Here is a 25,199-nt window from a genome sequence, read left to right on the forward strand (position 1 = left end):
TGCTACCTGCAGAATGATTCTCTGTTACAAAATAGGCTGTATAGGCTAATGTAAGATAATCTTTTCTTAATAAAACACATGACATTTTCTGCAGCAGGAATTGCACATTTATGTCCTTGTGTGAAATGATTGTTGTTTGAAGTGCTTGGCAGTGAATTCTGCCTAAGGTTGACGTTGTGTGGTCCCCCATTTACTGTATATCCGTGCCCCTTAGAGAGGTCCTGTGAGGCCAAATAGGCATCGGTCCAGGTAGATGAATGTCAGAAGCAGGCAGACATGCTCTTAGGTGGTGAGAGCTTTTCTTTAAGAAAAAAACAGTAATAGATGAGAGTCTAACCATGTAGATTTAATAAAAAGCAGAAGAAAACTTGCAAAAAAGTGCAAACTTCTAAATTAATGCTTTTCAATTTAACCTATGCTTTATTTTTGTCTTGTTTCCCATGTCCAGTGCAGTCAAAGCAATATGTCCCTCCACCCACCCCCTTGCCAGAGATTGGTGATTGGATTGCTTGTTGTTCCACATTATGCAAGCATCTTATAGGGAAATTACTGGTCATCAGTAACAAAGTTCAAATTCAGCAACAGCAATGGCAGCTATGGACTGAGTGAAAACAGGGGGCATTATGAGAGTCGCTAACGGAAGGTTTGGGTATTTTAATGAGAAAACTGAGGATTTGCGATCTGTCTTTTCCATACCAACGATTAACGAGCAGAGAGACATTCTGACCCGGCTAATACAGTCTAAATCCACTGGTGCATTATCGGCTGGCCACATTTCATCTAATCAGCAGGATGATGCTCGCAGGCTTAGACTGCTTTTAATTCAGAGCTGCAGGAGCTTTACGGCCCAACAGTCCACTGGATTTATTTTCTGTTATATTGATGATACTGTAGCTCCATATATCTAATGATGACCAAGGAACAAATTATGTAGTATTCAACTCTACTGTCTTAAGCTCGGTCAGAAGTTGTTAGCTATTGGCACAAACACTCTGTGACACAGATCACGAGGACTATATTAATCTCTGCTGTAGTTAGCCATGCATTTAGGAATTGATTATAAATGGATCTTACTAGCTTTTAAAACAATTAACTAACCTAGCAGATTATTTATCAAACTTCCCTTTATCCTGGAGGCTCCCTAGAGCCCTGTACATTAATAAATCTGGAACTTAAAAAGTCTGGGTGACACCATCTTCTCTTGTTAACACCCTGAGCTGTGGAAAAGTCTTTCTCAAGAGCTGAGGGCAGTAGAGTATTTAGATGACAAAAGCAAATTAAAGATGCAGAGTAGCTATTAGCTGAAGGCTTTCTTTCCTTTCCACTGTCACCAAATGCTCGTTAAGAGGGAGTGATGAATGCTAAGTTAGTGACTCCACAGAATTGGTTTGGTCTGTTTTGATCAAACAATTCTAACAATTGGCAAAACATATATATATATATGTATACACACTAGGGGTGGAGCGGTTCACAAAATCCATGGTTCGGTTCGGTTCACGGTTTCGTGGTCACAATTTTCGGTTCGGTTCGGTATATGTTTATTGTTACACCGAAAAATAAAAAAATAATAAAAAATAATAAAAATTAATGAATTTCTTTTTTTTTATGAAATTAATGAAAAAAATTATTTTTAATGATTCGCGGAAACCATGGATCATTTCCGCATGTTTTGCTGCTTTGATTTAATCATCTCGCGCATGCCCTCTACGATCTACAAGGAACTCGGAGCGGAGCGGACGGGAGCCACAGAGGAGGCTGTAGGCTTTGCTTTGTGCAGGCGGTCTGGAGCGCAGCGGGACGGAGCGCTAACGGAGTATGTGGGATTTCGGGGTTAGCATGACATGTAGGTCATGTTGCTGTTAGCATTAACAAAACGTGTTGCACAATGCTTGCACACTGTTGCACTTTTATCCACAACTTTCTTTCCGCCGTCATCGTAGGTTACTCTAAATGCAAAGTGGTCCCATACAGCAGGCCTATAAAGTGCTGCTGGCGCGTCTTCCAACTCCTGTTCTTTCCCACTCGCCATACCCACACAATTCTCCACAACAACTAACTTTTTTCTGCTACACCCGGCTACACTGCTTCGCTTCTTCTTCTCCTTGTTTACTACTGGTGGTTGGCTTTGGTCGCAGTACCGCCACCTTCTGCTCTGGAGTGTAAACGCTTCGCCTATGAGAAAAAGGAGCAGCACATGAACCGGACGAAACACACGCGAACCGAACCGAACCGAACCAAACGGTTCGGACGGTTTTCAAAAACCGTTCCATCCCTAATACACACACATATATATATAATTGAAAGTAGATGAATGTATGTGTTTCTAGTTACTTCAGCTCCCACATATTGGTCTCTAATAAAGAGCTCAACCTTCGTCCGTTCCTCCAACGTGACCGTGACTCCATCGAGGACCTGCAGCTGCGATAGACGCAGCACAACCGCTCTCCTATGCTGGGATTTACAGGCAACCTAAGGATAATAGACAGTAAAAACCACCCAGCTATAAAGTTCTGGGTTCAAATCAATTTACTATTAACTGAGAGAGGCAAAATTCAAATTGAAGCCTGACTGTCTGTAGTTGAAGTACAGTAAATGTGGTGAAAATATGATGCTAACTGGGTCCCAGGATAGCTACCACCTTCTCAGCAGCTCTCCCAGTGACCCAGCTGACAGCTGCAGCTGAAAGCACCTTCTGGTAATGCTACAAACCCGTCTCTCTGACCACAATATTGCCTGTTCCTGCAGGATGTCGCTGCATACTACAGGACATGCACTAGATGGGAGCAGCGTCTCCAGGGCTGATTCTGGCCCGCAGTCCCTGGCAGCAGTTATAGTTTACCCCATGAGAAGTTAAGGGGAATGGGGTTGAGGCTACTGCAGCTGAGGTTTACCCCATGGAGAATAAAGGTCCTGAGCTGCAGACTCTACCCAGGCTTGAGTAGCTCCAGATGGGTGATGGTGCCATGCCATTTGGTCTCTAATGCCAGGCAGTGTGAGGAGCAGCAGACGGCCCAATGTGTAATCGCTTAATTTGGAGTTTGGGACGTGAGAAACTGAGCTTTAAAACCTGCTTTGGATAATTTTTTTTGTGAGTCAAAGACCTCAAAGTGTCCTGTGACTGACAGATCGCGGTTTCATGTCTGTGAAAGCTTATCACAGTGGGGGGAAAAAACTCTAGTTGTTCAAAATGCCTAATTGGGTTTAATGGACAAACTAAACCCCCCGTAATACTCACTGGATTTCCAGCTACAGAGAGCTCTGTCAGGGAGGGAAGGGCATCCAATTTTTCAAGCTCTGTGATGTCCTGTGGAAAGTAGAGAACCAGATTATTTTAAGTTTTTTCTTATTCCAGGCTCTGTCATTTTACCTTTTCTCCTCTTGGTCGGAGCCTGCGGTGGGCTGATAATGGAAATGTATGTATGCATGAGGGCAGAACATTTCAGAATTTAGGAGGATGGAGGAGATTACATATGTGAGCCTGTGTTAATCTCATGGGAATATGGGCACGCAACATGCCATGGAGGGGCGGGGGCTGTCTTTGATTCCCAGCTTTATATTCTGACTCTCGGCTGTGATTCAAAAACACCCCCCACGGTGAGGGCCGATGCTCTGGGATGATTGCCTTGTTTTATGTCTTAATTGAATGCAGGAAAAACATTAAGGAAGTGAGGAGGAGAAAGAAAAAGGCAACAAAAGTGCAAATCACTCCCCCTGGGTGAGGAGCTGCAGAGTGAGCAGCTGATTACAAGTTGTCCTGATTGTTCCCCTCTTCCTTCATACGCACGGCCCTGACTTTCAATCAACCTTGATTCTCCTTAATACTACCCCTTGCATACCACAGTGGGTGGTAATGGCTCATGATTACTATACTTTATGCCTACTTTGCAAAATGCAGAAAAAGTAATACTGAATAAAATGCATTCTTAAACATCTGATACATGTAAAGCAATCAGGAAAAAGTTGGTAAATCAAAAACTACACAAAAGGTTACCGTGACCTTCCTCAGTAATGTGCGCACGCTGTGTGTGCTTTTAGATTGAATATGCCGTTTCATTTAAATTCTCCATACAAACATCTAAAAAGGCAAAATACCTGCAGCTTGTTCATGTCCAGGAAGAGTTTGTTGAGCTCTGTTAGGGAATCGAGATAGTTCAGTTCCCGGATACGGTTCTTTGCAAGGCGCAGCTCCAGCAGGAGGTTCTGGGCTTTGAAAGAGTTCTTATCCAGAGCTTTAATTCTGTTTTGGTCCAACACGAGCTCCCTGAGCTGGGTGAGGCCTTCCAAGCCCTCCACCCAGCTGATTTTATTGCCTGGGTAAAGAAAAATTATTTTTAACCCTCAGAAAAATAATCACTGATGAAAAAAAAATTTAATTTCAATTTTATCAGCATGAAAATATAGACTAATAGACTTATTATTTTTGTTAGAGCGAATTTTGCTTTTTTTCTGGAAAGAGTTACAAAGACAGCTCTAAGGCTTGGGACTCAAGTCCAGCTTATAAAAGTAGTTTAAAGCAGCAAACATAAAAAAGACAAAGACAACATATTGAATAAATATCCATCAGAGTTATTTTTAAATAACCACCGTGCTATTTCAGATTTTGGGTTTTAAAATGAAGGAAAAACCTTGTGGAGAGAGAAATACATTTTACGTGGGTTGCTAATATATTTGGAAAATCATGTGTAAAAAAAAAACACTTTTCCCATTTAAAACATGCATTTGCTACTATCTTTTGTTCAGAAGTTGTATGTTTCTTTATCATTTTTAGCCAAGAGATCAGGAGCCATCGCAGAGTTTTAAGGAGCTGGAGCCAAAGGTTGCAGACCCCTGTTTGAGGGTAACCTGTTGTGTGTGTGGGTGTGTGAACTATGGTGCACCCAGGACAGGCTGAAGTCCACTAGGGTAAAACATAAAAACAACACAATAAAAAAACACAATGAACCAAACACATGCACACTCACACAGAGGGGTAGTTTAGTCAATAATAACCTTTCTGTCATCTCATTGGACTGTGGGAGAGGACCCAGTCGGACCAGGGAAGAACAAGGATAACATCCATGCATCCATCCTCCATGCTGGAATCTAAAACCAACTTCTTACTACAAGGTAACAGTGCCACCAACTGAGCAACCACAACCTTCAGGAGTCAGCCAGGAGCAATGATTGAATAATGGTTCAACAACCTGAAAGGGACTGGGTGGGACTGGGTCTATGACATCGTTGCAAGACAAAAACCCAAAATAACAGAAAGAATCCTTTAGTTCTGCCCAAAACTCTTGGAATCCTAAAGACTTTTGAATAAAAAAGAAGACAGAGACCCATCTCAAAATTCACCCATCCATGGGGTGGGCATAACATTAACATTTAGTGGGAGAAGCATTATGATCTGGGAGACTATGCTGTAAATAATGGGACTAGGATTTCTGTTCCCCTATAGGAAATGTTGAGTCACGCAGCAGTAAAACCACCAGTTTGTCTCTGAATTATTCTAAATGAAGGTTTTGGGGATGGCCAACCCAGAGTCGACTTCAATCAGACTAAAATATTGTGGGATGACCTTATATGGCCTGTTCATGCTTGAAAAGCGTAGCAAAAAGATTACATATTTCCCACAGCGATGCAAAAGAACAGGATCATTTATTGGAAATGTTTGATAGTTGTAATCAGTTACTTTCTCAATCCGGGCCGGGCTTGTTTGGACAGATTTTTAATTTACAAATAAAAACCACCACTTGAAATGTCTTTCTGTATTTACTCAGTTAATCTTTTTTAATACTAATAAATGTTTGATGATCTGAAACATTTAAGGAGACAAAGAGAAAAAAATAAAACACTGCAGAGACAAAGAGAAATACTTTTTACAGGCTTTTTTTAAGTTTTATTTTTTGTACTTTTGTTGCTGCTCTAAAAAAGCAAAACAACAAAAGAAAAACTACTGAAATTACAGAAAAGCTTTAAAATGTTCTGAAGAAGTCATAAAATAAGAAAGTGAAGTTGGCGTTGGAGAAGAAAGCACAGGGACAATTGAAAGCTATCAACGCTGTTGAAAAGAAAGTCAGTCGCTCTTTTCTTCTTGACTCATCACCCACCTGGCCTTCGGTCAATGGGACGTACTGCTCTTTTACTGCTCGCTTTTACAGTTTCTTCACCTCACCCTAACCACTCTGAGTGGGAGGCCTGCACCCTGAACTATACATACCTTTTGGAGGAAGAGTGCTTTAAGATTGGTGAGCCTGCTGAGCTGCAGATTGGCCATATTGTAGATGCCATTGTGACTCAAATGGAGCATCTCCAGGCTCTGCATCAGTGGTTTCAGGATGCAGGCAGGCCTCCTCCTTAAAGACAGTCAGCGAAAAAACAGTTTGGCCTTATTCTCCCTCCTGCTGCTGCATTTAGCTTCTCAGGCCTTACAGGTGCAGGAAAACTCCCAGCAATCACAGAACACACAAACAAAGGAGCAACTCCAACCCGCTCTGCATGAATGATGATCTCTATACATAACCCAAAAGAATGCCCAGAATCTAAATTGTTTACATTCTAGCTATAAGAAAACAGGTTTGTTAGATATTAAAATAGTGGATATTTGTGTTAAAATCAGTGAGGGCCCCACATGAAATGTGCCAGAAGAGTGATGAAGCAGCTGCAACATTGTTTGGTCATGGCTGCCCTCTAATGGTGTATAAAAAACAAAAAAGCTCTCTATCTCACCGGCTGACACTGAATCATGCTAAGTCTAAGCTTTTTATGTACATCAACTAGATTTACAAAAATACTTTTCATTTGCCAAATAGCCTACCATAAATATGAAGCATGGTTATGAAAATACTTTTATCACTTTCTTCAAAATCAAAAGTTTGATATGTTAAAACTATGGCTTTAAAAGACTGGTAGGTTAATTCACAACATTTATGTTACCAGACACCCTTGTAAGGTTTTTGGGGGGTATTTCTGCAACACCAGAAAGAAAATAGAAAGACAAAACACCATGCAGGTCATAGAAATGCATATTCTGCTGGAAAGTTTAAGAAAAAAAAAGAAGAGAAAGAAAAACAGCAGCGGGTTTGCAGAAAGATTGGAAACATTTCAAAGAAATGGATAGTAGGAACAAAATTTTCTAGAGCCTGCACTGGAAAAACGATGAAGAAATCATTAATATGTCTTAACTGCATTTACCCTTGATTTGAGTAGGTAAATGACATAATTTGCCAATGGAATGAGTATTTTTACTCTTACAATAAGATAAATAAGATAATTAGATCTTATTGTATTAGATATTTTAAATCTAAATTGTCTTGTTCTATTGGCAAAATGTCTATTTTATCTCCTAAATTCAAGAACAAATGCACTTATTTTAGGAAATATGACTTATCTAGATTTTTCATTTATTGCAGTGGGGAAAAAACTTTGCTATCAGTCATCAGTATCTATAAAATATATACTGGATGGATTAGAAACAGGCCAAATAATTACTGATAAGGTCAAGAACCCTGTAAAGAAAAAAGGTAAGATTTATATTAAATTAAAGGTATAAAATAAGTAGTCCTCCTAGTTGTCAATCATTCTGGTGATATGTTTACGTAAGGCTGTACTACGTGCTCGTCCCCATTTTCACTTACCGAGATGTTGTTATGGTTGAAGGAAGCCCAGCGCAGGTTCACCAGCTTATCCAGGTTGCAAAGCTCAGAAAGTCTTTGGTTGTCAAGGTTCAGGGCTGTGATCTGTTCAAAAATGTATACCCTCAGGCATATAGATACATAACATACAGACAAACATATAGATATATCAATTTATAAATATTAAACATATGGTATTAGCTGATGATCTACAAAAGAAGACAGACTGCAGTGTTGCTGAAAAGGAATACAGTGGTCAATGTTGTTTTAAATAGCATCAGTTCCCTTTACTCATGTCTACACAAGATAGTAGTGTTGCGCCGATGCCATTTTTAGGCCCCGATACCCAATACCTGGCTGTGCAGTATATGCCGATACCATCTGTTTGAAATTGATGTGTGTGTGTATATGAAGAACTGCATACTACTTGGATGTAAAATAATTTCCATCATGGCTTTGTCAAGCTGCTGCCTACCTTTGTGAAGCAGGAAAAAGACTAATACAAAGTAAATCCAGTAGAACTTTTTATTGCCTACCTGGAATGGGTGACAATATTTTAATAAAGTTTTGGCTCTCAAAATGGTATCTGTGCCCTATTTGTTGGCACTCCCCGATACCGATACCACCATTTTAGTGGTTGATTGGGTCCCGCCCGATACTGGTATCGGTAGCGGTGCAACACTACAAGATAGTTTGAATTTCTTTATATCAAAACAACAAGTAGAGATTTGGAGAGCTCTATCCTGCCTGAAAGGTCAAGGATTTTCGAAAAAAAAAAAAAAAAACAGGTGGCCAAGGGTATTGCAGATACCGTGGACCCACTAGGCCCAGAAATAAAAATACCTTTATTGGGTCAGGTAGGCTTTACCTGTGTAATGGATTTTCTAGATCATTAACCACATTTCACTTATTTAGAATAGATTGAACTGGATGTTTCTAATCAAGCCACCAACAGAAGACCCACCACCATGAAAACTCCCAAAAGAAGAAATATAACCAAACCTCAAAACTGTTAGCACCATCTGCAAACAACACTGATACAGGCCACACCTCTCTGAATACGTGACCCTTACTACCCAAGAGCAAAATGAGGATTCTTTGCTATCAGTTGTTACTGACAAATGTTGTCAAAGCTAAACAAAATGATAAATATGCATTCACTGATCTGATTTTTTATATGTTTTCTTTATTGGCTTCTTTACACCTGGAGAGAAACTTAGATATCTGGATTTTATAGAATGTATGTATTTTATTACAACAACAAAAATCATATATGACTTTGTCAAGCGACTATTTCGTTGAAACCTTTACAGATGCATCTTCGGATTAATTATCTGATAAAGATCTCCACTTACTACACCTTACCTTTTCGGTCCAGTCTGGCTCCAGTTCTCTGCAAGGATCCCACGGAGCCGGACCCAAATGGGAAAGAAGCTGAGCAGTCGACAGCAGGCTGAGACTTCGAGGACATTCGCTGTCGGTACGAAAGTGGGCCAGGAGGGCCTCTTAGATGTAAACACAGCAAATCAATTAAGATATTGTCAATGAGATTGACTGCATGCTTTGACTAGGCCTCTCAGAAACCTTTAAATATTGTTTATTTTAGCCATTTTTTCCCAAAGGCGGATATGCTGGTGTGATTTGGATCATTGTCCTGCACTTTCTTTCAGGATGATCTGGTGGTACATAAAAAAAATGGATCAGGTTTAGTGTCTGACTTTTGTCTCTTCATTCAAGGGAATATTTCTCCCAAAATCCTCAATGATCATCAAAATGCTTTGTTTTTTTGTTTTGTTTTTTTAGGAAATGAGGTGGGTCTTTATGTCCTTTTGGATCAGCAGGGGTTTTGACTGTGGAACTCCACAAAGTTTGGGAGCTGTTAGGGATAGGAGGGCAGAGCGTTTCCTCAGCTTGGTGGAAGAAGCACTCAACTATACTACTTGAGTAAAAGTATTGATACTTATTGTGAAATCTTTCTGAACTACAAGTCAAAGTTTCCCAGCTAAAAATCTACTCAAGTTAAAGAATTGAAGTACTCACTTTCGATGATAGTGAAGTTTTCAAATGTGCACGTATTTAAAGGTACTTAAGTATTCAAAGGTAAGAGTTATCATTTCTATTATCAGTACATTTCTGTTTAATTTTCAGAGTAATTTTAAAGAATTTTGTAACTTTCAGAAACCACCTGATGTTTTGATGTGTAGAACCCCTGTTACAAATTCTGCACCACTTGTTAAGAACTTCAGCATAAAAAAATTCTTAGTTATATTCTATTTTTACTTACATGATTTTCTAAAACATCCTGAAACCATGACCCTGTCACCACCGTGCTTCAGCGTGAATAAAGTATACCCGGGTCTGAAAGCCTCTCCTTCATGTTTAGTGATTGCCAATATGCTCAGTGTTTATCAGGTCTCAACATTAAAGGTTTCTTTAGAAGAAATCTGGCTTTTTCTTGTCAGCAGTTGAACTTGAAGGTGCCCAATTTGGAGCCAGGGCTGCTTTCTTACTCAGCACCCAGTCTCTCCCTAGTTATGTAAAACTGATTTAACCATGGACCAAAACAATATGGTTTCCAGTTTTATAGCAGAGTTCAGCTGGAAACATGGGAACGGTGTGGGTAAGATGGTTGAATAATTAAATGAGACAGTCGAACTACACACTTAACACATACATAATGTATGTGTTAATTACCCAATAATTAATGGGGAGTGAGGGCCTAGGAGTTAGAGCAGTGCGCTTGTGCTCTGAGAAGGCTGAAAGTACCCGGTTTGATCCCCACCGCCTGCCCTCTGGATCCCGGAGAAAAACCACTAACCCCTGATTGCTCGCCAGATGCCGCACTGTGGCAGCTTACTGCTCCCCAAGGGGATGGCTTAAGGTATAGAGGTGATTTTCTCTAGTGTGAGATCAATTATATTCAATTAATTAATTTAATTATTATAAAAGGTATGACTGTGCTTAAAATTTTGTAAAGTTCCAGAAAAACAGTTTAAAGAAACTGATCATTCTGTGCAGAAGAATGATTAAAATCCAACAAGAGAGATACCAGAAACTATAGCCACAAAAAGTGCCACTCAGTTGCAACTTGCTTAGAATCATTTCCCCAAATATTAAAGCTGGTGGTGGTGATATGCAGGACTAGATTAAAGTTAAATCAAGAAATAAGTAAATGATTTACCTCAGTGATGTATTCAAAATGTATGATGTACTCTGGAAGGATGAGCTCATGGTCGAACAAAAACCAGTGCTTCTGGCAGGGGATGCTACCCTCAGGGCCTGAGGAGGGTTCAGCTAAGCTGGGTCTGTCTAAGAAAAAAAAAAAAAAAAGAGATCCACAGAAACTGACCTTCTATGAACTTAAAGCTTGTGTGGAAATATGGAAAAAAAAAAAAAGTTTATACATGTATAAGCTTGTCTTACCATGCCTGAATAGGATTTTATCTGATATTTTCTTAGATAAGCTGTTGGATAAAGAAACAGCCTTTTGTCCTTCTAAAACCTAAAATTCAGTCAGAATTATAGAAGTTAGTTACAGTCTGTGTTGGAAAATTGATATAAACAAATGCACTCAGCTGCTTCCAGCAGCTCACTCACTTCCAGTTGCTGCGTAGTCTTGAAACCCTCCTCTAAAACACATAAGGTTTGCTCTTTCTCACATTTGTCAGGGTCTGCTACATAGAATAAATATTCCAGTCGACGTCTGTAATTCCAGATCGCAAAAATTAGCTTTTAATCCACAGCATAAAATGTAGACATGCAGAGTCATTAAAAGGCATTAAGTCATGTTCTTAACTCACTCTAAGGCTGTAGTTGATTCTTCGCTGACAAGAAGGCTGTGAAGTTTGTTTTCAAAGCGAAGCCTCAAAGCACTGTTGTGGATGCGGAAAACTCTGTTGATCTTTATGTTGGTCGGTGAACTTGTAATCCGATGGAGAGAAGCTGGAGAGCAGGAGGTTACAGCAGGAAGTATACCTGTTAGTTTGGAAAACAAATAGACTTTTATTATATCTGTGTTGCCGTGACTTAAAAGTTCTAGGTGTTATCTCCAAACCAGTGCCAGGGGTCTGTGGAGAAGCCCTCCACCAGACGAATAGTTCCAACACTTTCCTGCTCCATCAACTGAAACTGCACCAAATATTCTGTGTGCTTCGTGGCTTTGAGGAGTTCCTGCTCATACCAGGCCTCAGCTCTAAAGGCAAAAACACTGTCGTCTGTTAGTTCATGTTTGGAAATGGCTGGAGGTTAACTAAAATGCTCCTGTCTCACACATAAAACAGTGATAAGGGATCTTTACTCATCCATCCTCCTGGTCCAGCACTGCAGTCTTTCTCTCAGTGCTTCTATCTTCTGAAGTATTTCATGCTCCGCTGCAGAGTCTCTGCTGTCAACGCTCACATCAGTTCTTTCATCGATAGCATCATTCTTGTCCTTCACTCACACCTGAATCTGTCTGCATCCTGCAGCTAGAAGTCTTAGGACCATCAGGCACCATGGAGAGTTTCTGTTCCAACTACAAATGACACACAATAAAACATACTCATACCCTAACATTTTATGCCTTGTTCTGGTTTTTATGTCACACATAATTATTGCAGATGAACATATAAAAATTAAGAGACAAAATAAAGCTAATAAGAAAGATTTAAGTAATGGGTTACTGTGTGTAGAAAGATCAATGGGACAACATGACATTATTATTATCTGCACATTGCATAAAGGTGCTTATCTAATGTGCATTAAGCATGCTTACACATTTGATGGCGTGACTGAGAGTACGGATACGTTCTCCAGGAAGCTGCGTCAAACTCATTTTCCTTTCTGTCAGAGCAGCCTGAGTCTCTGTCAGGTTCCTTTGCACAGCGTGAACACGCATGTTGTAGTACCTTTGTTTCTTTAGAACTACAGACTCCAGAGAAGAAGAAGATAGGTAGATAGTTACTTCTGTCCCCAATTTTTCAGGAAAGCTAAACATGAAGAAGGAATAAAATCCTTCCTTATTCATCATCATCATCATCATCATCATCATCATCACAGTGGGTCCAAGCTTTTCCAGATTTCAGAACTAAATCTTCCGATATCTTTGAGGGCTGAAGATTTGAAATGTTCTCACAACCAGAAAATAATAAGTAGTGAAACTGAAAGGCAAACCCAAAATTTTTCTTTATAAAAAATATTACATAACCCATGTCGTTGCAGCTTTCATAGTATTTGAAGTTTTCCCATCAGTGTGGGTTTTTTTTGTTTTGGCATTTAAAGTAAAAAAAATCTGTAATGTTTTTACAAAAATGCACTAATAAATGTTCTCCCCGAGCATGCGTAGGTTCTCTCCGGGTACTCAGCTTCCTCCCACAGTCCAAAAACATGACTGTTAGGTTGATTGGCTTCTCTAAATTGTCCTTAGGTGTGAGTGAGCATGAATGGTTGTTTGTCCTGTGTGTCTCTGTGTTGCCCTGCGATGGACTAGTGACCTGTCCAGGGTGTACCCCTTTCTTACTGACATTCCAGTTGTCCAGTCTCTGCAGGCCTGGCATGTGGTACAGGATGTGTGAGATATAGTTACACACCCGAAACAGTTTCCGGAGTTATTGTGAGTTCGGTGAGCATCAGCTCCTTCAGGTGGGGCAACCGAGTCAGGTGGGCCAGCTCCTGTTTCATGGAATGCAAAGTTAGGTTGGAGGATAAGGTCTCTGTTCTATCTGGAGGTTGTTCAGGTTTTGTTCACAGGAGTTCTGCTGTTACTCTTCAAGATGAAGCTTCTAACAGAGGTGTGGATGCCATCTCTGTCCATGACGGTAAACCTGCTTCTGGTGGAGTTCTCTGCCTGTTAAACGTTAATAAACACCGTGGCCGTACGCTTAATCAGCATTAGGATGCCACTGACTTATAAAAGTTGCAAGGCTCCTTTAGAAAGATAATCTTTAACCAGCTGACATCATAAACTGAAAATAAGAGCCTTTTTAGAAAAGCATGATCAAACTGGAAAGCATTTACTAAAATGTTCATCTAACTTAATGACTGGATTTTAGTGCATCCCTTTAATCATGTATTTTTTTTTCTCTTGTGTGTTTTTTGTGTTTTTATTAGATTTTTTTTTCTTTCTTTTGTCTTTTGTTCTGTATCATTGGATTTTTTTTTTTTTCCTCTTAAATCATTCCTACGTCAGCCAGAGCCATCAGAAATATGGTAGATTGTTTGTTTTCCAGAACTCTCTTGTTTTGACCTATTCTTCTCATCTGTTTTCTGTTTTCTGTCTGTATTCATGTGATTCTCCATTTTACTCCTGGTTCCCTAATCCTGTTTTCCATGTTGGCTTTATTTTATGATTAAAATCCCCCAAACTCCCCATGCTGTGGCCCGACGCCGTCTGCATTCTGGTCCAAGGATGAGATGACTCTTTAAAAACCTCAATTCTGCTCCACGTCTAATCATGCCAAGGATTTATTTGAATAAAATCTCTCTCTTTTAATATCTTATGCAAGTTTTATTCATATTTGCAATGCTTTAACATTTACACATTTTGTGAAAGAGTTTTGTAAGAAGTAAAAAGAAGTAAAAAGAAATCTGACAGTAAAAAGATTTAATTTTTAATTTAGGAAGATTTATTAAGAGAGAGAGGCTTGTTGAGAAAACAAAGTGGTTTGAGAATTTAATGGTACCCCTGATAACTCTATTAACCAAATAGATCTGATTGATTATTAATGTTTAAGTGTTTTAAGGTGATCAGCATTAAGAAACTTATTCAGTAATCAATAATTTACCCTTGCATCTAAGTTTTGTATGACTCAGAGAATCATATCAGAACAGAATGTATTGATAACTACAATAAGAGCAGTGATTCTGCATTTTAAAGACGCTGGAACTCTAAAGGACAAAACTGGACCTGAGGAGGATGGTGAAGGAGGTGGGACATCTCCACAGCCGTTTTCTGTTGGAGAAAAACAGACCCTACAACTTTCATTGCAGGATTATGCTGCTTCAATTATATATTCATTTAATTCAAGGCTTTATAAATGTCTTAAGCAGGGATGTTGATGAATGTGGACTACGTTGCAAATTTTTGTCAATTCTTGGCTGTTAGATGCTCATATGATGGTAAATACATTGTGATGCAACAGATGCCGTTTTAAATGTTTTACAACATGCCTGCTAAATCAATGTTGGAACCAGTACATAACCTCTGTTTTGTTGGCTGCACACTAACGACTCAGTCTAAATATCAGAACCATGCTGTTAGACACAGAAAAAAAAGAAAAGAAATTCTTTGCAGTGAAAAAGAGATGTCACGCTGAGCCCACAAAAGGACTGGGATTTTTTTTTTCTTTGACCCTGCAGTTATTAAACTTGTCTCTGCACAGTCAAAGACAATAATTGCATTCCTTAAAGCAAAGATGGAAGAGGAGAAAAGGTGAACTACTAGAAAAAGAGCTGCTGCGTGTAGCTGATCAAATCAAGATCAACGAAAGTTTGTGAGCTGTCAGAATGACCTTGTTAGCAGCAACACGACTGTGTGCTCTAAACAACGAGGCTCTGAATGCAGCCGAATGCATGTGGAGAACGCAGAGCTAACATAAACCTCACAGGGAGCTTCAATCATTCAAATAAAAGCCCTTTTTAAATAAATGTGATAAAAGTGATTATGAAGCTCAAAGTCCTATGTAGTGTGAAAGAAAGGTTTTGTTCAGACTGTCAGAAGTAACTGAATATCTCATATGACTGAAAGCAGAGCAGTTCAATAGAAAAGTCTGTCTAACTCTGGTGTCCAATAACACAGGGACATTTAAATGATTAAAAGCTATTATGGTGTTAAAATGCGAATATAATCTGTCATATTCTTCAGGACAGAAATACGTATGAATTTAAGAGCAGTAGTAAAAGACCCGATGAAGAGAGTCCTCCACAGACATGCTGAAAGGCCATAGGAAGCCATTACAGCAAAAAGCATCATAAAAATACTTTAAAGAGAGACTTTTTTAAGTACTTAGAGAACTCTGGATTCAAGACCTTGATTTTTTTTGGTAAAATAGAATGTGATCTGATGAAGCTAAACCAGAAGGGTTTATTAATGGTGACCACTGCAACATTTGTAGAAAAAGGGCTACGTTTGCAACCCTGAGAACTCAATTCCAAATGTGAAGTAAGCAGGTGGAAGCATCATGGTTTGGGAATGTTTTGCTGTATTTGGCACCGGAGAGCTTCACAAAATAGATGGTAGGATCAGAATATTACAATATGTGGAAATAATTCAGTAGCATCTTAAGTTAATTAGGGCTGCAACTAATGATTATTTTTCAAATCGATAAGTCTGTGGATAATTTTTTCGATTAATCGATAATAAACGGATAGCCAAAAGTTAATTGAGAAATGTTTTTATGAAATTAAACCAGGTGAACTTAAAACTTTTCCATTTGAGGTGTTCTGGATGAAGGATATTAACCGATCTTGGTATAATTAATGCTCTAAGTAGGTTGCTCTGTCAGATAAAGGCATGTTTTACAGCCTCTATACTCGAGTTAACGACTAATCGATTACTAAATTAGTTGATGATTATCTCAAAAACGATTAATTCGATATATTGTTTCAGCTCTAATCTAAATATATCGGCCATATATTTCAAGTTTTGACAAAATACATCCCTAGATGGGTAATGAATCTAAGAGTATCAATCAAAGTAAATGTTTTGGACAAACCATAAAGCCTTAAACTCAGTATTATAGAGATGTGTGGATGCAGCAGAAAAGATGTTTGGGTTGTCTGATTATTTATCATAAAGAAAATAAATAGGTAATGTCAACTGACCCGATAAAAAATATTCTGTCTAATTTACGATGAGATAGTGTTATTTTTTTTTAAACCTTGTGTTAAATGTTTAGTTAAATGAAAGCTAGAGCAACAAAAAAAAAAAAAAAAAAAAAAAAAAAAAAAACACTGCATCCTTAGGTTTGACGGGGATGGTGAAATTATAAACCACACTTTCATAGACATCCTCTTCCTGCTGGAGGAATTATTTGAAAAATCTGCACTGACCGAGACCCTCAACAAATATTTAGCAATGCTCTTTTGTCAAACCAAGGATTTTAATAAGATTTGAAAAATAAGTAAGCATACTTTTAGGAGAAAGAATTTGAAGGATATGTTTTGGTTTTCACTCATACCTTAAAGGAGCATATCTTGTTTCCGGACAGATTGAGAATCTCAAGGTTGACATTGGGATCAAGGTTGTGCCCTTAAAAAGAGAGAAATTAAACAAATATTTAATTTTTTTTTTTTTTGTAAAGGTTCGCTGAAATCCATCAAACATCACAAAGAGGGAGGATTCAGCAGTCCCACCAATCTTTTCAATGGCGTTGTCAGAAAGGTTTAGTTTCCTCAGATTGTTCATTGTGTTCAGGCCCTTTGGAGATAAACAATAGAAGCAGCCAGACAAAACATAGTAAATTAAATTTAGAAAGGCAGACAATAAAATACAATTGACAGTTCCAACCTGAATCTTAGTGATGCAGTTATTATTAAGCCACAGAACTGGCAGGTTTCCTTGCAGCTCTAAATTCTTTATTTCTCGGATCTGATTATCATACAGGTACAACTTCTTCTGCTGGTCGCACTTCTGCAGTAAAGATATATCCTGTGGTTCAAGCAATAACACACAGCTTATTAGCTGACATTGGTCCATGCTTGGACTGTCAGGACTCCCGTCTTTGTGTTTCCACCAGGAGGCGCCTGGTTCTGGTCCGCCTCCTCACACACCTGCTGATGGTTTCCTTGTTAAACGGAGTGTTCTTAAGCTGCTGACTGCCAATACTTCGTCGCCAGAGTGTTTGCCAGTTTGGGGTACTCTAGCCAAGCTGAGTTTTTGCTGAGTCAAACTGAGTTTTTGTCAACCTGAGTTTAAATTTTTGTCTTTACCTCTCAGCAGGAAGTCATCCTGCAAACTGGATTTCTGGGACCTTCACTCCCTGGAAGGATAAACTGAGCTGGGGTTCAAACAGGTTTGGATCCACTTTACCCAAGAGATCGTTTGAGCTTCCCACTGAGAAAGGGATTATTCTCCACTATGACCCATTCAAGTACCGGAGGAAATCTGAGTGGCAGTCAGTTTCTCCGTTCACCAACTATCTACCGCATTCTGAGTAAACCCTGTTCCGCCCTCCACCAAATCAGACAAACACTGGAACCAGGGCACACAGACAGGAGTCAAGGATTCAACGACTTCTTTGGAAATGTGAGTCGGCAACCAAATCCTCTTCTAGAAGTTCACCAGTCAAATTCCCCACTGAGCCTGAACTAACCGCTTTGTCTTCCCCTCATGCTACAGTTCCAGTTGAGCAGTGTTCAGAGCAACACTTCTCTCTCTGTTTAACCACTTCAATAAAACCCGTTAAACCTTTTCCCTGGTCTCTCTGTTCGGTTTTTCTGCATGTGGGTCCGAACTTTGTAAAATCATGACATGAACAATGTTCTGATCTGATCCAGAGATGTGATGCTGCTCCCTTCAGTTTCTGTTTTCATAGGACAGCCCATTCAAAGAGCACTAAAGAAAAAAAAGATTACTTTGGTTTTAATGATCATTCCTTGTTCAGACTTGAATCATTGTACGATATTCAACTGAAAATCATTAAAAAACAAATAAAGAATCAGTTGCATAATTTAGAAACTTCGAGAAGGTTTTTGTTAGTCGGCTTTTCTATCCTGGACCAGTTTAGATGTGTTTTTTATATGGGCGTAGGTTTGCATTGGGACATGTCCCTATGAAAATATTGGACCAGCCTACTTGTCCCTACCAACAATTACATGTGAATAACATGTTTATAATTTACAATACAGCATTGTTGCAGCAGTAGATGAGTTCTGGATGGAGAATATTGACAGACGAAAACATGTAAAAAAAATAAATAAATAAACAGATTTTTCATTTTAGATAAAACAATTTTGGTGTAATTCCTGCTCTAAGTGGGTTGCTCTGTGAGCTAAAGACATGTTTTAGAGTCTCTATACTCAGATTATCGATTAACTGATTACAAAATTTTTTGACATTATTTCAATAATTGATTAATCTGATGAATTGTTTCAGCCCTTAATAAAACACATGAAATGGGTTAAACAGAGTAACTGTGGAGACGGGTGAAGCTCCTCTTAACTGCCACAAGAGGACGCCGCGATGTTAGATGTTTTTCTGGTAAAATCGAACAACGGTGTATGGCAGGTTGTATGATGATTTAATAATGCATTGAAGAATTTACCTTAGTCAAAATATAATTACGAGTAATATCGAGTAAAAAAGTGAAGCGGTATTAGGAAATGTTATTTTTGCAGTGTTTAATGTCTTTAAGTGGTTGTAGTCTGCATAGACATGTTGGCTAATCCCGTGTTTTTAAAAACTGGTACTCAAGATACACTATCCTGCAGCCTTGGATGTTTCACTGCTTTTATTGTTTAACTTTTTTGCAAGATTGCAATAAAATAAAGCCTGTTTTTATTAATTAAACCTTCCATCTTTTAATGTTTTAATACCACATATTTTAGTATCTGTTTTTAATGCTCTTTTTTGTTTCTGCATTTTTTTCCTACTGGCTTTGATTCTGTTTTATTTTCCTATATTTTAATAATGTAAAGCACTTTGCATTGTACTGAATTGTGCTATACAAATAAATCTGCCTTGCCTTGCTTTAGAAATTTATCTGAAAGCCAAAAAAAGTTGTGAAGTGAAAGAAGAAAAATTACATGTAACTTTTTTTTTTACAATGAAAAACTGAACAATGTGACATGTTTGGTATTCGGTCTTAATGACTCAATAATGTACACATTCTATGTCTGTAAAAGATTAGTAAATCTGTGTATTGGATGTTCTTTCAGATTAAGGAAGATTTAGTAGTGCATAGGTTCATTTCAGTGAAATAGAAATTAGAATCAGAAATTGAAAATCACACAAATGTCCACATGTGCAGCAGTATATATTTCCCAAATGTATTTCCATTGATGTTTGTGATTATTGCCTACAGGTTAAGAAAACCCAGAACCTTGGAATATCGAAGAAAAACTTTTTAAAAAATGGATTAAGAATCATTTCTTATAGAGAAATGTTCTGCTATGGAGTAAAGATAATGCGTTGTTAAAAAGGTCAGCTGTTTATAAAGGTAACAGAAAGTTGAGTTGAAGGAAGAAATGATGCCGAGGGGCTGCAGGATAAACGAACCCTTTGCAGCTGACCTGGGGGGAAAATACAATAAGGAATCTCTTGAGGGTGTTTATCAGAGGTGAAGCTGTCAGAGGTTGGTGAGGAGGTTCAGGATGATAAGAAGGACCTTACTGAGAAGACAGACCAGGGAAATAAAGAAGGAGAACATCAGCAAAGGACATGCAGAGAGTGCCAGTCATGGTAGCTGAAGGATATGACAGATGAATGAGACCTAGGAACCTAAAAATAGTGGAGATGATTATAGAAAATTAAAAGCTGTTTAAGATTGACTATTTGATATTTAATAAAGGAAATTGATAATAATTTTGTTCAAAGAAAATGTTTCTATATAAATATCACTAAATCTGAAAATAATCAATCTACAATAAATACAGAATTTTCTTTTTTAGGCTTCACATTTGCAGCTTTCATGTTTTTTAAATGTACATTTTCTTTGATGTTAAAAAGCTTTTATGAATATCAGACTGTGAGACAACCAGATCAATCACTCCTCTTGGACTAACTAGACATACCAATAAGAAATGGAAAATTTGAGGTCCTAATGATTATAAATTAAATTTTTCTTTCAAGACTAATGTTAATTTCGTAAGGTTTTTTTTTTTATTTAGTCTTAGTCACAATGACAAAAATCTATTTTAGTCTTAATCATATTTAGTCATTGCCTTCCCAATTTAGTCTTAGTCTAAATGACGAAAATCAATTTTAGTCTTAGTCAAATTTGTAGTAATTTTAGTAAACACTGTAAATAATAGAACTTCTCCACACTGCTTCTATTTTTAACATATATATCACATTGTACATAATAAAAATTCTCTCTTTTTATATTTTATTTATATAACACTGTGCAGAATAGAACTTCACACACTGATTCTCTTTTTCTCTATTTTATTTATATAATTCTGTGCATAATAGTACTTCACACACTGATTCTCTTTTTCTCTGTTTTATTTATATAACACTGTGCAGAATAGAACTCCACACACTGATTCTCTTTTTCTCTGTTTTATTTATATAACACTGTGCAGAATAGAACTTCCCACCCTGATTCTCTTTTTAAAATACATCACATTGCACACATTGAACCTTTTGTCGGCTTGTTTCATCACATCCACAAAGTCTTCATCCTCAAACAGATTCCCTTCCTTCCCCAACCATTGATTTGGCTGAGGTGTCACTGTTGTTGTAGGCATTAGTAGACACAGTGGAACCCTGGGTGCCCATTTTATATGATAAATGAGCTTACCATACCAGACACTGAAATATCCCAAACACGGTGCTTTCACTTATTTCTTTCACATATGAATCATTTATTTGTTATATTTTTTTATGTCTACTTTTTTTAAAGGCAAAATCCTTTAAATTTTTTGGGAGGGAGGGGGGGGGTATGTGCAGATGGTTATTGGAGCCGATATCTGTTGTATCAATCGGCCCTAATGACGTGTTGCTTCTATTTGCAGTTTATCATGAAGCTTTGAGCCCAGAACCTCCTTCATATGTTTATCCCACATGGAGTGCCAAGCCTGAGCCTCCAGCATGACGTCATTGTCGGATCAGTGAACTAAAACAATCAACCTCACTCCCCTGCTCCTGTTCCCAACCCGCTCAGGCTCAGCTCCAGACCCCGCACTCCGCTCACACAGACCCGGGCTCTGCGTTGTTGTCGTTGCCCCCCCCTCCACCACCACCTCCGCCGCCCCTCCTCCTCCGCACTCGGTTCTCGTTCGCGACCCATCCAGCACCTCCAACCCAACAGGAGCAGAACGGCCCCGTCTGTCCGACTGCAGGAATCAGCATGTCTGCTCAGCCCGGCGAGGAGCTAGGCTCGGACGGGAGGTGGTTCGGGGATGACCGTGAGAGGAACGGCCTGTTCGGGGAGGAATTCAAGCAGAGGGGCGGCGATGCGACGGCCGACCTGGATCATCAACGATTTCATCCTTTCCAGGAGGACGGGGAAAGGCCTCCCGTTGCTATGGAAACTGCATCCACAGGTAAAACTTGTTCTTATGGAGCCCGATGCAAATATCCAGGCCCGCAGCACGGAGATCTGGTCCCAACGTGCCGAAAATAAAAACAAAACGCGTCGCTGTTCAGGTGTAAACAGACTAAGTCAGATGGCCTGAATTTACTCTGAAGGTTAAACTTCAAACCTTAAAAATAGACAAACAAAAATAAAAAAGACTTGTAAACGTCGATCAGGGGTGAAACATGATAAAAGAAGCATCTAATCCGAGTTCAGAGGAAATGTACATATAGAGTAACCCACTGAACCTGGATCACATGCATTAAACATAATATTGTTCAAATCCAGCCATGGAAATCAGGAAGAGATGCAGAAATAATTAGAAATAAGTGTATAGCATCAAACTCTCATTGTTCAAAACTAAAACAGATTATCGTCCCCATAATCTGCTGTATTCGCTTTATCACATTGGGTTATGGTGTCTCATGTGAAGTGAAGAGAAAAGAAGTTTAATTGTATTAAATCAATCTGAATGAGTCTGAGCCCATATCATGATATAACTTAAGGTTTACTGCAAAGGTGTGTTTTTGTTGGGGAGATTACAGAGAACTCAGTTTGAAGTCCCTCAGCCTCTAACAGCTCAGGTTGCTATTTTTAATCCCGTAGTAGCATGGCTCTGTTTGCTGGCTGTGCAGAACTAAAGCCCTGCACTTTTATTCATGAATCCAGTAAAAAATTCATGATCATGCTTTAAAAAAAGAAAAGGCAAAGATCCTCTTGTGCCCTCTTAGGCTGTTTCCTTTGCTTTCTGCAGCTGCTCAAAAAACACTTTCAGGTAGCCTTATTTTCTATAAACAATTGTGGAGAATACAGACTTATGTTTCTAGAAAATGAAATAAAGTACACTCTTTGTGCTCATTTCAGAGATGATCCTCTCACTTTTAGTTTTCTATTAAGTAAGTTAAGTCGGTGCTGTGGTGTGGTAACAGTCTGCCAGACAGGCTGTGTAGGTGAACGCAGACAAGCCAAGTTTATTTTGGTTCCTAAAATGAAAGGAAGTCGCCATGATGTCGCCCTGACTTTCACTAAACGGACTGAGAGGATTAATCCGTCCTTTTCCTTTGTTCTTTGTGGGGACATTGCATCAGAGTCTATGGAGCAGGGTGGATGTGTCCCTCCTAAGCAGATAGTCTCCTCTGAACTCTCTTAAAAACACCACATAGCTTCAGCAGCCGTTCCACACTGCATCCCTGAAGCTTTATTTAAAAAGGACTTTCTTTGGTCTGGGCTAATGAATACAATCTGCTAGCAAAGACTTATCTGTCTGACGCTGCAACTCTCTACAATCGATCCATGTCCATCCTAAATCTTCACAACAGTGATCTACCTGCAGAACCGGATAGTGCTGACTTCATGTGCACTAATTTACCCCAGGGCTGGGTCTAACCACTGGGTCTTGGACAGAACAGGACAGCTGAGCCTTCTTTATGTCCAAGTTCTGTGTTAAGATGAAGTGACTTTATACTGCAGCTCGTCGTCTGGCTCCAGGAGGTCTTATTGTATATTCTACTCTCGAACGTTGCTGGAGAATTGGCATAGATTTTATAATATTCAGCTTGTCATTGAAGGGAAAGTGACTATGGTCTAATATTTTTTCCAGTACTTGTTTTCTTATATATATATATTTGTTTTTTATTAGTCATTAAGAGCATAATTTAACTATTAAGGAGTGTATTCATTAATATATACAAGTGACTATAAAATGTTCTACTTTAAATGTTGATGATGTGATTTTCAAACTAAATGCATTTTAGTACATTCTCTCTGTATCACTGCTCACTTTAGAAAAATAGCATTTTTATTATGATAGAGAAACATTTATTATTATTATTATTATTATTATTATTATTATTATCCTTAATAATGAAATGATGTTGTTAATGACTAATAAAAGAGAAACTCTAAAGGGTAAAATGTATGATTACTTTTTCTCAGAGTGCTCTGATTTAATACCTTAAATCTAAGAGAGTTTGGTAGAGAGGAGAAGAAAATGGAGGAAAGCCCCCTGCCAGTTTGATGATGGAATTTACTTTGGTTCAATATCAAAGATAATTTGGACTTCAGCAGATGCAGGTACTACAGTATACTCCTGCCTTTGATGCTGTTGATGGAGAATGTAGGTCATAGCTAATATTCAATCTCAAGGTCCCCCTCAGACTGGTGGGTGGCTCCTCTACTGGAAGTTTTCAAGACTTTGATGAAAATAACCCAAAAGCAAGCAAGCATGCAGCTGATAATTGTTTCTAGAGTGGGCAAGATCAAGAACGGTTGCACCAAATTAGAGCCGGATGTGAAGGCTGTAAACTTTGTTTACTTAATGAGATAATGTACTGATAGAAGGGTGGCTACTGGAGAAAGCTGCACAACGGCCAAGTCCAAACATGGAGACTGAACAGTAAAACAGTATGAAAAGCCCTCCTATGTGGTAAGATGGGTTCTGTTTCATCATCAGGTACAATAGAACAAAAATAGACCATAGACAAGACCAAAACTTGTCAATTAAAATCCGACCATCTAGTTTGTAGACTGATCAGGCACACAGACAGCATTTTATTCCAGTGGAGAGAGAATTCTGTGCATTTTTTCTCCGATGTTCTTTGAATGAGCACTAAGAAGTTCACTCACAAACGGCCCTGTTTTCTGCTTCCCATTTGAGCATTTTTAAACTCTATGGTATACTTTGCAGAGACTGAACAACTCCCTGGCTGAAGGCAGTGAACTTCTTCAAGGTTACCTACATGCCCCGCATTAAATCTTTATGCAACTTTTACCACTCAGTTAAATTGAATACCAACCCATGAATTATTCCTGGGTCATTTCTAAAGCTCACAGAGTCCCAATGTAGCAGAGTAAGATAACTCATTTTAGGGTTGTTTATTTGACACATATTGACATAGATTCAGATTGAAATTTAGATACCATCTTCAGGGTCATAACCATTGCATTTGGTCAATCAAAGGACAATCATTTCAGCTCAGTTTGATGTTTTAATAAAGGTGTCAGTTGTGTACATCAGCATATGCACATGTGAAAAATATTTTTTAAAGCCACATATGATGTATGTTCAGCTAATGCACAGACGAACACCATCAGTCATGAGAAATCTCATGTAATCCGATGCCTGATCAGTGGATTAAGCCTGAGTCTTTGTTTCAAGCAGCACATCATCTCTGACAAGGAAGAGGCAGCACTCTGCATGTCTGCCTGGCAGAGGCCTCGCATCTGTTCAGATGGAGGAGGCACTTAGAGGACTCTGCATAAAACAGCACAGGGCATTTGTTGAGAGCTGTCCCCCCCCAGGGACATTTTGGAGGGGGGGTCAAAGCAGGATCTTTTCAGACCCAGATTTAAAATAACACAAGGCGGCGGG

At 38.8% G+C, this 25,199-nt stretch overlaps 2 protein-coding genes across 2 annotated transcripts in view; one reads left to right on the forward strand and one right to left on the reverse strand.

The window, feature by feature from the left end:
- Positions 1 to 556: 556 nt before the first annotated feature.
- Positions 557 to 21,030, reverse strand: lrrc9 (leucine rich repeat containing 9). The gene is given in 23 exon segments (XM_038286237.1): positions 557 to 601; positions 2,332 to 2,469; positions 3,236 to 3,304; positions 4,093 to 4,310; positions 6,184 to 6,335; positions 6,923 to 6,948; positions 7,617 to 7,718; positions 8,979 to 9,116; positions 10,795 to 10,922; positions 11,037 to 11,115; positions 11,211 to 11,342; positions 11,410 to 11,533; positions 11,535 to 11,588; positions 11,674 to 11,805; positions 11,911 to 12,042; positions 12,044 to 12,126; positions 12,367 to 12,522; positions 13,085 to 13,184; positions 13,186 to 13,262; positions 16,769 to 16,839; positions 16,944 to 17,007; positions 17,098 to 17,238; positions 20,962 to 21,030. Coding segments are annotated over 23 exon segments (2,430 nt in total).
- Positions 21,031 to 21,360: 330 nt separating this feature from the next.
- rtn1a (reticulon 1a) overlaps positions 21,361 to 25,199 on the forward strand; it is a 29,541-nt gene continuing 25,702 nt past the window's right edge. Inside the window, exon 1 of the mRNA XM_038286182.1 lies at positions 21,361 to 21,797. Coding sequence (XP_038142110.1) covers positions 21,602 to 21,797 — 196 coding nt within the window. The 5' untranslated portion in view covers positions 21,361 to 21,601. The remainder of the gene's footprint in view (positions 21,798 to 25,199) is intronic.

Source organism: Cyprinodon tularosa, unplaced genomic scaffold, assembly GCF_016077235.1.
Source record: "Cyprinodon tularosa strain WSP-4 unplaced genomic scaffold, ASM1607723v1 ctg222, whole genome shotgun sequence".
NCBI lineage: Eukaryota > Metazoa > Chordata > Actinopteri > Cyprinodontiformes > Cyprinodontidae > Cyprinodon > Cyprinodon tularosa.